Source organism: Photinus pyralis, unplaced genomic scaffold (genome assembly GCF_008802855.1).
Source record: "Photinus pyralis isolate 1611_PpyrPB1 unplaced genomic scaffold, Ppyr1.3 Ppyr1.4_LG2, whole genome shotgun sequence".
NCBI lineage: Eukaryota > Metazoa > Arthropoda > Insecta > Coleoptera > Lampyridae > Photinus > Photinus pyralis.
Window position 1 is genome coordinate 22978010 of NW_022170403.1, and position 13828 is coordinate 22991837.

At 34.1% G+C, this 13828-nt stretch overlaps 1 protein-coding gene across 2 annotated transcripts in view; it reads left to right on the top strand.

The window, feature by feature from the left end:
- The window catches only part of LOC116164257 (mucin-5AC-like), a 36845-nt gene that overhangs the window by 5808 nt on the left and 17209 nt on the right, over positions 1-13828 (top strand). For both annotated transcript variants that reach the window (XR_004143848.1, XM_031478401.1), the window contains exon 2: positions 777-1721. Coding sequence is in view for 1 of the 2 variants with exons in the window: in XM_031478401.1 (XP_031334261.1) it covers positions 832-1721 (890 nt within the window). In the remaining variant the exon portion in view is untranslated. The remainder of the gene's footprint in view (positions 1-776; positions 1722-13828) is intronic.

A 13828-nucleotide genomic window follows, 5' to 3' on the forward strand; every position in this document is an offset into this window, starting at 1 on the left:
ATTTTATGAAAAAATGAAGTTGGTCTAGGTTTTATCCAGAGTTAAGATAGGTATATTAATTAATAATAAATAATAATGGTCATTTATTTGTTATGTCAATTGCGATTTGGTCTCGCATTTGGTCAAACAATTTGATAATAAATAAATGTCAACATTGTATATTTTTGGAATGAAAAAGAAAAGATGTATTCAATTTTTGAAAAATATACAGAGCCAAGTACGCCCTGTACTCCATTAAAAATTTTCCAAATGTGCAGTTTTTCTAAATTTGCGATATCCATTTGTTTTTTTTATTTACTTTACATTTTCTGGCGATGTATGATAACTTTTTGTATTTAAAGTTTACATCCGGAGAAATAATGACCTGCACCAACATAAGTACGGAGACAACGAGCGAGAAAGTCACTTCCGGTTGACGAATATTGACCAAAATTCGTAACCGTTAGCGAGTTATCGTGTCCACAGACGGACGGACAGAAAGTCCAAAATCATAAACTCGCTTTTTGTCGCTCGCTAATGATCACAATAAATTCTTCTGCAATTCTAAATGTTTCAAAATTATTTTGAAATTCCTGGAAAGACCAGAAGATAGTTCCAAATACATCTTGAAATTTCTGCGCTGTATGCACTAACAATACTAAAGTGATTTCCCCCCAGTTTTCCCTTCTCTCCATGACTGAATGAATTTTGACAATTAGGTAATTATTGAAAGCGCTTTTTCTAAAATCGCGCAATATTTTGCACAGAATAATCTAATAAGTACAATTTCATTGCAGGCATATTGTTCTATAAGAAGAGGCACGCAGTGTGGGCCGATAATGTACAGGCAGGATGGCCGGCAAACCTGAGTTATCAGCTGCTACTGGAGTGCAAAATGTTGTAGTTTACGTTTCCGACGCAAACTTCGGCCAAACGTATGCAGTTGGCCAGCAGAATGTTTCACCTTTCAACACGCAAACATCCCATAATGCGACAGTGGCATACACCAACTCATCACATTCACTGGCCCCTGTGGAAGGGACGACCAAGACATTTCCAGAAAAAATTCGTTTACTCAAACCGTACACGCTTAACGGACAGTTTGTTAATGAATCGGAGGGATATTTCTCAAATAACACGCCGCCTGTGATATCGGAGAATGGTTTTCCGCAAACGTGCGCGACAAATATTATAAATAACATAACCGAATTTCAAAACGTAAATGTAAATAATGGTACGGTTTTAAATCAAAGTAATTTTACGAGTACGTCGATCAAAAACTTAGTCAATTATGGTGGCAATAGTTCCGAAATATCAACCGAGAAAACGCCTGCTCCAGGCCGGCTCGAAGTTAGAGTACGCGAGGAATGTGATATCCGTGAAGGTTACTCTTCCGCGGATTCGGGTTATGTGAGTGTTATGGGTGGTGATGGACCTTGCCAAAGTGTACGGTGTGATTCAGTGAGATCGGAAACTGCGGAATCAAGTTGTAGTAGTTTAAGTTCTGCAGATGAAGGATTATTTGTGATTCAACCGCAAAGATCTGAAATGGTTGTTTATGATGGGAATGTAAGCGTTAGGCCGGGTGGTGTTGTACTTGCCGTAGGATCGCCCGATACTCCTCAAGTGCAATCCTCGAATATACCACTTGTACGAACTGTTCCAGGTCCCCCACCATTGTATGTCACTGTACCATATGGTTGGAAACGGATACTTAACAATGGAGTTGTTATTTATATCAGGTATAATTTGTTTTAATATTTACTTTTTTCACTTTTTTCTTTTGGTTTATTTTCTATTACTCATCTATTTATATTGTCTGGTTTTTGAGACAGGAGAAACAATTGCACCAGAATGCCGTTGAAACCTTTATGATATATGCGACACAGAATATACAACAATACAGTAAGCTACACTTCACTTGTCGCTACAAAATTAAATGTCAGTAGACCTTTTTAAAAGAATAAAACTCGAAAGAGTCGTTGTCACTAACTCGGAGAACCTCGGAATAAACCAACAAAACCTATTCCACTTTAAATGTTAAAGTACAGGTCCATATCCAATGATATGTGATTATTATTATGCTCCTTATGTTAGTATGAACAATTGAACATTATGAGATCATTTTGAAATAAACTGATGCAAACTATACAACACATACAAACCAGTAGTAGGTATACTTCATCCATGTATATTATAATAATAAGCGAGATAACAAGCTTACTGTCTACTGTGTCCTCGACTGTGTCTCTTACACATAAGATATGAGCAACAAAATTTTGATTCAGAAATCATGGAAGTTTAAGGTCCCTTCTAATATTAGTTTAAAGTAGGTAAGTATTAGATCTACTTACTTGGGCAGTAAAACTAATCTAATTACACATGACTAATATCTCTCTCTTTCAGAACCAGCCGAGGTACCAAGTTTCAATCAAAATTTTGTTGCTCACTCTTTACAAGTTGTTAGAGGAGGATGGCAGTTTATCTGAAGTGAAATGTTAAATTTGTCCGATAGGTATTCTCGCACGATTAGGGAGTTGTGCGCGGGTGCACCATCCTGTTGAAACCAACAGTTTCTTACTTTTGTTTTTTTGTGTGTGCCATACATCGTATTCGTAATAAAAAATGCTACTCAATACAGTATGTACTTTTTTACGGGACATATAAAAAATAAAATTGATGATAATTGCAATTTAATATTTAAAAGAAAATAAATAAATAAATATACAAATTATAATAATTAAATCCTGGGAGCGGACGAACGAAGCGGCAGTCGGCGGAACAAACAAACGAGCGAAGGGACTCCAGCGCCATCAAGCGAACATCCTCGCGCCTGGTCTAGGTCGGCGGTAGCAGCGGTCTTGCGGATCGGTCTCGGAAGCCGCGGGTGTAACCTCAACCGAAAAAACGGCAGCTCCAGGAATCGGACGGGTTCAGAAGATGGTGGCGGTCACTTCCGAAAGACTAAAACAAAATTACGCCAAACTCCCTAGCGGGAATGAAAGCAACAAAACACAAATCAGCGGAAAAACAAATGCGGAAAACTTCCAAAACAAAATTAAACGGTCTGAATGCAAAATAAAATTTACGGAAAATATCCAAACGGTACGGTTTTGCAAAAATGAATATACGACAAAGCTCACAATTTCGGTACTTAAAAACAGAGCTTGCGAAGAGGCAAAAGTAAAAAGATTTAAATACAGTACGGTTGCGAAAAAGAATTAACGGAAAAATGATAAAGATTAATACGGTACTTATAAATATAATTGGCCAAAATGCAAAAGCAAAAGATTCTAATTCATAGTGCGTTTTTTTTTATTTATTTAAACGTCTATTTCGAGTAGGTAGAAACTGGAATTCTCATTTCGCACGCTTATACCTTGGATACGTTAAAACAAATTAAACTTTTTATTTATTTACCTACTCCTTTCTCCGACATCGGAAAAATATGGGACCGATGCCAGACTTCAAGTTTTTTAAGCGCACACCTAACGGATGTACTCTCGATTTAATCGGCGGTTGTTATCTGTAACCCATTTAAATAATTACGGCTGATTATACTTATCCAAATAGTCGGAATGAAGTCCAGCAAAGTCCATTTGTTTCGTGGAATGTGAGGTCAAGCGGCGCAATCGTTTATCACCATGATATTTTCCCGATGGGGTAATACATGAGCAAAATGTTGTACGAAAGACTACCAGTTGCCAAAGACTACCACAGACTACCAGTAGTGACTACAAGAGACTACCTCATGAATACCACAGACTACCATATGAATACCAGAGACTACCAATGAATACCAGAGACTACCACATGAATACTACAGACCACCAATGAATACCAGAGACTACCACATGAATACCAGTGACTACTCCATACTACCACACAGGTGGCAGCGAGATAAGAAGGAATTGTACCTGGACTGCGACCGATGTTGGGCAAGATCCTTTAATTCTAGATTTAGATCCAGATCAAAGATCCGCACCTAGATCAAGATCGTCCTAAAATGATCTAGGTCCTTTATAGATGCTCCATAGGTAAATCTGATTTACATGGGTGGATTTGATTCATTATTCGGAAAATGCTTAGGTACTTATCTCATTCTGTGTAACCCCTTCAGGTTTTACTTTTATCTATGCAAAATTCGCAAAACAGCAAGAAAAATGATGCGAAAAAGTTCTTCTTTGAAAATTATAATAACCGCCTACATCTGAATTACTACTTAAGGCAAAGTGGTGTGCTTACCTACATAACAATAACGTATTTTTCGGATAATTCGGGTAGACCTGGCGGCGGCATGCCCATGAATCAGTTGTACAGGGTGAGTCAACGATTGCGCGGAGTAACTTAATGCCTTGAAGATAAGACTTTTCGATAGAGCCTTTTGTATTATATGTTTGAATATTCTCCACATTTTAAAAATATTTGGAATTATACAGGGTGCGCCCACAAAGTAGGGCGCCCAAATGGTACATTTTTTAAATAGAACCCCCTGTATTTGAATGCATTTTTGAATTCTACGTGTAATTGTACGTCTTTTTTATTATATGCGTAATATCCGAAAAACTAGTAGTTTTAAAGATAATTAGATTTGTAAGAAAAATTGGGCATTTGCAAGCGTCAGTATATTGTCAAAATTATTAATTAAATTTTGATTCCAGGTTTTATATCTTTTATCCTTGGTTAAGTAAAAGTCAAATAAATACATCTACTATGAAATATTAAAAAACTAGCTTACATGGTGTTTTTTGGTAGGTCCAACGTTACAAAACTTCATATTAAAAATCTCACTTTTTTTAAATGGAACACCCTGTATATTTTTGTCATCATTTCGCTCCTCCAAAAACCTTTAACTCTTGATAATAATGTCCTATACCTATCTCTGATAGTTTTCGAAATATCTTGGTTTTCCTGGGTTTTATATTCTAATCTTAAATAAGTTATATGTAATTTACATAATAGTGAGGTGGCCATGCAAAAAAAGGCAATTTTTTTCTGCCTCGTTCAAAGCTAAAATCATATTTATTAATTCATTTTTCTAATAATTCGTTTAAGTGTATAAAAACTAGAGAATAAATTTGATAGTAAAAACAAACAAATATCTTGGTTTTTCTACTTTTTATATTTTAATCTGAAATAAGTTCTAATTTATATAATAACGAGGTGAATATGAAAAAAAAATGAAACCAATATCACTGACTGGATGACATTAGGAGTTCAATTAAATTGGCTTTATAGTCAAATGTTTTTACTTATTTTCCAGTTTTTGGACATAAAATAGTTTGAAAATAGTATATTAAAGTACAAGTGTCATTTGACGAAGATTGTCGCACGAGGTAGTTTGCCGCATAAGCCGCGTAGCGGCGAATGCGGCAAAAGCCGAGTGCGACAAGTAGACAAATGACACGTGTGCTTTATACTATTTTTTTCTATTTCGACTTTTATTTTAAATAATAAATTATACAAATTATAAATATTGCCTTTAGGCGTTGTTAGGTAATTTTAAACTATCATTCAGTGTATGTTGGTAATAGACACAATTCATTTATTTTCACGTTGGCTAACCTGATTCCTGTATTTTCAAACTTCAAACTTTTAATTATTTGGTCATAATTCCATTTTGCGGCAGTTATGATAAATACGGATGACAAACACGTCTCTTGTACCCCACCAGAGATCCAAGAGATTGCCAATGAAGCGACGTTAAATTTACTGCCTGTAAAATCGAAAGTAAAGTACGAGGAGTACAAAATTTTTGAAAACTGGCTGGCCGAGAAGGGGAGTTCAAAAAGTAAGCAAGAATGTACTGCTGGCATATTTTACTACGCTAAGTAAAAATAAAAAAAGTTCTACCCTTTGGAGTATATATATTCAAAATTAATCGGAATTAATACAATCGGTCAAGTTCCTCGTACGTTATTTACACTTTACAGGTTATGTTTAGTTTTGATTTGACGGATACCGTTGACAGCAAAAAAGCGAGGGGTACCAATCCAACAAAATAAAAAAAAAAATGCGTTTCTATTTCTTTCGGCATTATTTCTGTCTAGAAACGCACGCAAACTGGGCCAATCAAGTAAGGTTTCGGTATTGTTTCCACATCGAAATAGAAAAATAAATTAATCGATATGATTTTCGTTTTGGACGAGATAGATAAAAATTGCCTTTTTTTTGCTTGTCCACCTCACTATTATGTAAATTACATATATAACGTATTTAAGATTAGGATATAAAACCCAGGAAAACCAAGATATTTCGAAAACTATCAAAGATAGGTATAGGGCATTATTATCAAAAATTGAAGGTTTTTGGAGGATCTAAATGATGACAGAAAAATATACAGGGCGTTCCAGTTAAAAAAGTGAGATTTTTTAATATGAAGTTTTGTAACTTTGGACCTACCAAGAAAAACACCCTGTAAGCTATATTTTTTATGTTTCATAGTAGATGTATTTATTTGACTTTTACTTAACCCGTGATAAAAGATATAAAACCTGGAATCAAAATTTAAGTAATAATTTTGACAATATACTAACGCTTGCAAATACCCAATTTTTCTTAAAAATCGAATTATCTTTAAAACTACTAGCTTTTCGGATATTAATCATCATATAATAAAAAAGACGTACAATTTCACGTAGAATTGAAAAATGCATTCAAATACAGGGGGTTCTATTCAAAAAAATGTACCATTTGGGCCCCCTACTTTGTGGGCGCATCCTATATAATTCCAAATATTTTTAAAATGTGGAGAATATTCAACCATATCATAATACAAAAGCACTCTATCGAAAAATCTTATCTTCAAGGCATTAAGTTACTCCGCGCAATCGTTGACTCACCCTGTACTGTAAACAATTACCGATACCACCCCCTAAGCTAAACTACCCATTGTGCTAATGACTATTCCCACTAAATCCCAAAAACTTGAATGGAACACAGTATTTTATTCTTTAAATATAGACAACGATTTACTCGTCCAATGTTAAAAACATTTATAACGTAAATAATTAAAATTGATCTTTGGATCTACTAGTGGAAGATCTATTATAATATAATTTAGATCTAGATACAAGATCATCTTCTAAAAAGGGTCTAGATCCAGATCTAAGATATATGTGATTATCATGGAAACCTTGGCCTCGACCTAGGCATGTTTTTAAACACACAACACAAATACATTATTACTGATTGAATCGCTACCATCTTTAAAACTGAATCGTCACCTTCAATAACCAGCACTGCAACAATCAATCGAATTTTAAAAAGTATGCGATTTGATAGACAAAATCACAAAAACGATAGTTTATGCCGGAAATACCTACATACAAGCAAAATGGAAAATAATACAAAAGTTAGTAAATGCTCATAGGAATACCAAAGACTACCACCAGAATACCAGCGATTACCACTGACTACCATAGGAATACCAGAGATTACCATTGACTACCATGGGAATACCACTGACTACCACAGGAATACCAGAGACTACCACGGGAATACCAGTGACTACCAGTCATGTGTACGAAAGATTACCACACCGACGAATCCCTCGTATTTTCCTTAAACTGCACTACCTTACCTGTTTCAATCCTGGATTTTTGTATACCACTAGAAAATTGTGTTATCGGCGGTAAGACAAACAATTAAACAAAATGAAAACACGAAGTTCACTCCGAGGTTCACTCCTCGTTTCCTAGAGCAAATCGAGGAGCAAATAAGTGAATTCAGAAACCACTTATAATAGTAACTAAACGCTTCTAGTTAGTGGATGTTCAGCAAAGCTGGTCGACTTCAAGGGGGAAAACGGGTGCATCCTTACAGTTTTCTCCAACAGAGCTTTGGAGCGGTTTTTTGAATGCTTCCGACCATTTTTATTGCAGGGAATTATTTATTAGATCATCTCTAGAACAAGAAGTCAATTTTCCCAACCCGCTGATTATTGAATTAACCAGGTGATAGGAATGCCTTAATCATATTATCGCTTGGATCAAATTTAGGTACAGCATAGTGTTATTCGCCATTTTAAAAATTCGCTGAAAGTTAAAGATTGTTATGGATATGCGTGACATGAAGAATGTAATTTACGAGGTAGGTAATTTATAACAATCAGATCATTTTGAAGATTAGCGGTAGAAATTTTATGGTACAATTGATCAATGTAACGTATCGTAATTGAGTAGACTGGTGATGACGACAGGCTTTCACTCTTCCCTCGACGGATTTGGTCCAAAAATGGGGGAGAGAATGTTCCTACAGGTAGTCGTCATAATATCTACATACTAAAATAACAGCACTTGAAATAATAAGCATTATTATGTGTACAGCATTCGATGGTCAGGGTGAATGTTCACCTGCGACGCTGTCTTGGTAATTACTCTAAAACGGAAATTAATTTTGGTTCCAATTAGTTTCTGAAAAATATTCTTCGTCAAGAGTCGTAACCATACCAACTAATTACGTAAGCTACACGAAAGTATTTCATTCCCTTTTCTCAATTAACCGATTTCCTTTTAAGCGCGCCTGTGTGGCCACCAGCGTCTTTTTGAATTAGGCAGTGAAATTCAAATTTCTCTTTCGAAGTAGGTTGATTCTCACATAATTCAATTTAAAATTTCATAACCTGAACAACGCGTGTAGCAGGTTGACCTCGAAGGTTACACTTCTTTGAACTATAGAATTCGAAAAGATTTAAAGATACGCTCGAAATATCAATTCTTGTACATACATATATACACTTACCTTGGTATTAAGGTCATCAAACTCGAGACCCTATTTACTTACAAAAGTAATACAAATCACGGGCATTGTCGAGGAGTATTGTAATACGGCCAATTAACACTTGAGCTAAGTGTTGAAATGGTCCATTTAGCTTACCTACCAATTTGTAACTACTAGAAACTAGACATGTCTTGGTATTTTGGTATAATTAACGCTCGTGGTATTGGGGGCACTGAATCATCAATCAACAAGAAACTGTACAATTAAAAATTTTGATCGTACGTTACAGTTAGGATTTTATCGTCTTGATAGTTTATGACTAATGTTATTTCTTAAAATTGGCAAACTAGGAGATTGCTTTTGGCCGAAATCCAACATATTGTAATCGCGGTATACGTATATAATTCGACGTGGTATATAAATAAGTGATTTGTAATACGATGTATTGGCTTCGATAGCGTTATTTTAAGGGTGTTTTCGTATTTCAGCCGAATACATAATTTAATAAGGCAATAATGCGGCTTTTTCCACCGTAGCGTATTTAGAGAGCTTCGTAGGTACCGGCAATAAAAGAGGCGGGTGTTTAGTAGCTCATTTGTCATAAACATGTTGGAGCAATTGAAGTAATTAACTGTCAACTACTAAGTTTTATGGCATTCACATAAAATTGGAACGAGTTTTGCACAATCTTCGTCACATCAAATTAAGCAGGAAAATTTTCCTGGCTTGATTAAGAAATTGTCTAAGATTAACCTTCAGTATAATCCAGACTGTAGTTGTGGGTATATGAAAATCATTACAGTCGCATTATGTCACTGTAGAATTGTTATGAATAGTAATCAGACTTAACCTTAGGTGAAAAAAAATTTCAAAAAAGATTAAAAAATGTCAAAGATTTTAAGAAGATTTAAATGAATTTTTTTAATATTTTCAAAATCTTTTTTGACTTTTTAAAATTGATTTTTTTAGTGTCATATTTTTGAAGAAAGAATTTAATATGCTATCTTTTTATATTAAAATATACAGGGTGCTCTATTTAAAAAGTGAAGTTTAGTCGGATAACTTTTGTTATCTGGTCCCGTATAAACGGTCGAAAACTGCAGATTATTTAACAATCATTATAAACAAACTTTTGTAATAAACATTTTTCTGTATATTTTTTGAAGTATATCTCAAAATGTATGGTGATTCTGAAATTGACAATTTTTTTATTTTTCGCTCGTATTGCTACCGAATATTTTCAAATTTTTTTACCATTTTAAGTTTGACCCAAGAGGAGAATATGACGAAAATATTACTTTTTTGATATCACTAACAATTTAGTTAATTTAGTGGGAGAGCAGGTAAGGGGATTTTTCAACACCTGAACTTCGCCAGTTGGACACTATCATTTTTTTTTGTTTTCTTTGTTTCTTCTCGTTATATTGATATTTTGTGTCCAATAAAGTCCTATTATTATTATAACAATTACAGAGAGACCTAAAATAATGTCGAAAATGGACACGTACTTGGACCGGACATACCGAGGGACATACTCAATTTAGGGATGTCTTCGAACTAATTATATGAAATATTGCGATTGATATTAAATGTAGAAAATAATATAGACCGTTAAATAGCGCCACAAAAAGTTATAGGTATCTCCTTTCGGTTTTTATAGATAAAGCGTCAATTGTTAACCTTCAAGCTTCGACAGAACAGATCCCCACTTACGCCGAAGTAATGCGCACATCGTTGAACACCTGTTAGCTCTTCTCACGGCGATATTATACGTGCGTTAATTAAAGCTCGTTCAATAACAAAAACTCTTATCGCAAACAATCAGATGTGCCAACATATCCCAACCCGCAATTACAAACAATTCTAAAAGGAAAAATAACAATACGGAAATACAAATTCAAATAAAATAAACCAATTCTGTGCTTATCCGTAAATACGCCCCCCCCCCCCAGATTTACTCAATCTCAAGTACTACATGTCAATTTTTAAAAGTTTTCAGCTCCATTTCGATTATGAACACTATCCTCTCACTCTTTTCTGTAATTAATCGCATATCATGTTTTTGTTTTTAGTTTTTATACCCTTCGAAATCCCAAGAAGTTCTCGAGGAATTCTTAGGAATTATCTGTTGGATATCATCAAGGATGTGTTGTTTACTGAAGCCTGGAAGAGTTCACGAGGAAATTACTAAAATTGTATGCGCGAAATTCAAATATTTCATCAAGATTAAAGCACCATTCCGTATAATCACAGCACTAATTTTCTACTTTTATAGCTTTTATGTAATATTTATTTCCACTAGACTATGTTTAATTATAAACCGTTTAATTAAAAGGCGAGCTTAAACGACATGTATAAATGTTCTTAAACTGATGGAGAACAGATTTTTTGATGAATTTAAATCGAGGGTTTCCGTGTTAACTGCTTATATTTAAGTGACAATGCCAAGTTTGTTTTTAGATTCAATTAATAAAGCTCAAAGCGGAAAATTAGAATTTTAATTAAATCGTTTAATGTCGTAAAACACAAGGAGATGTTGAACGAAGCAGTATCTAAAAAGGGTAATTATAATTATTATATGTTATGCACTTAACCTTCGTATGCAAACAATTACATAATACCATTAATACGTTACAATTTTTAATTAAGGTTACTACTATTTAACATACAAAGTCTCTCAAGTGTCTTGAATATCCATTCTATGGAAACGTGTTAAAAGCATCAGCTCGTAATTTTTAATTATTACTTAAAATAGATTGCAAAAAACCATGGGCAATTATAAAGAGCCAGGCGGAGATTAAGGAGTTAAGAAAAGAATTGGAAGCAAATGGAGAAATAAAGCAAAATGAGAAAATAGAAAAATTTATACTGCAGTTGCAACTTGCTAGGGAAGGAAGGAAGAACGATAGTACAGGAATCAACTTAGCATATTTGTGTACAGAGTGGCTCAAATTCGTGGCTCACTGTTGCTATCTTTGTAACTAAATTCGAAATTTTTGAAAAATCTTTGAAAGTAACTGAGATATCATCAAAAAAACTGAAAACGTAAAATTTTGTTTTCTTTTGGACAGTTCCCGTTAGCACCTTCTATGAACACTTTTATTTCGAAAATCTGAATCTACGGGCTACTACTTTCTTATTTCTTATGAACGCCATATTGGATTTTTACGGAATGAGGTAGAGGACAAGAAAAAAATTGGCTTGAATGCATCGTCATCTTAGCCATGTTGATTCAGCAAGATCTAGTTACCCGTGGATGTTATATTGACAAATGAATGTAAAACATTTGATATTGAAATTTTTTTTATAAATTTACGTAAAAGTATTGAGTGTAACACGTCATTATTTTCTTTTTTTGTTCTCTATCTCGTTCCGTAAAAATCTAATATGACGGTAAATTTTGTTTTCTGATTTTATTTAGGCATAATTTTTATCCATTCAATAAACTGTCTATCTACGTTAACAAGCGAGATCCCGAAATTTGATACAACCTGTATATATGAAGATTTTAGCAAATTTTTTTGGATTAAAAAAATAACGCACTACGGCCCTTTTTCGAATTCAATTTCGTCGTTTGAAGTGCATTGATTTCATTTGACTTTTTTAGTATTGTGGCTCCTATTGTGGTAATCCTAATCGTTGTGTGATATTTGAAATAAAACGTCATGTAAGAAATATATGTGCAGCGGGTCTTCGTCAATTGGAGGGGGCCCCTCGCAAGTATTTCTCTAGACAATTTTTTGATGAGGATAAAGATAATAGCTTATAGCCAAAAACAAACAATTATTTTTTTCGATAGCACCTATTTTGGAAACTGTGGGTTCACGCACTTTTTTCTACACAATTACCTTTGTAAGTTTGTCAATCTTTAGAAATGTAATTAATTAGGAAGAGCGATTCATATTTCCATTCTTCCTGAATGTTGATGTAGTAAAAAAACAAGCGAGAAATAAGTAAATGCAAAGGACAGTTAATCTTCAACGTCAATCTTTTTTTAATTTCGATCCATTACGTCACCAACAGACGCAGTGTAAAAGAAAATAATTTTGATACCGGATGCATAACATATTTTAATTTAAAATGTGTTTCTTAACTAAGGGCTGCCTGAAACGGAAGCATATGCATAACGTATACCGATAATGTATTCCGATGTGTGCAAACATCACTAATAGCCACACCTTGTTGGGGTAATTTAACACGTAACTGATACAAATTTTAGTAATTCAAAACTCGTTCCATCAATTAACTAAACTCGTTGGATTTGAAAATTCGAAAGGAACGCTTAGATTCCTCAGAATTTCAAGTTTAGATTTTTTTGTATAAAATAATGTGTGGGATTGGCATTGAATAGGAAAAATTATTATTAATCAAGCACTATGAGACCAGTTTTCGCGAGTCAGGCGAGAGGATCTCCGTAGCCGGTCTTTCCATATTCGACTTATAAATAAATAAATAAATCCGTATAGACTAGTTTTTTTATTCGAAGTTCATGCATTGAAAATATTAAGAAGCAGTTTGAAGAGAATCGATTGTGTAAAATTAATTCATTTTTAAACTGGCAAACATCGAGGTGTGTAGTTCAAACACCTTTTCAGATTTTGGCGCTTTAGAAGTTTTTTATAATCAGATTTCGGGAAGTAATATTAGCAACTTACCTATTTTTAGGTTCAGCTTTGTCATAATATGAACTTAGTGTATTTCTAGGTGGGGTTTACCTAACAGGGGTTCCGAAAGGGGGAAAATATTCACCTTGTGCATGCAAGCGTTAGTTAGATATTAATGCTTGATATTCCTAAATATGTAGATTTACAGGGAGATAAAAATTACCTTTGTTACAAACGAATTTAAAACGAAATAACTGTTTGACCTTCGCTTCTGGTACGATTACATAGCCACTAAACCTGAACTAAATTAAAAAATATTAATTAGCAGATGTACCTACGTAATTGATTACGGTTACGTGAACGTAAATATTATTTACATAGAGAAATGCATCGTTTTCTTGGTAATAAACGTTCACATCGTGTTGGGGGTTATTATGTCAATTATTTTCTCCTTGAAAAATCATAGAGGTAAATAAACGCTGGCCGGTTACTATTATTGAAACAAGCCTTCCAGTTCATGTGCG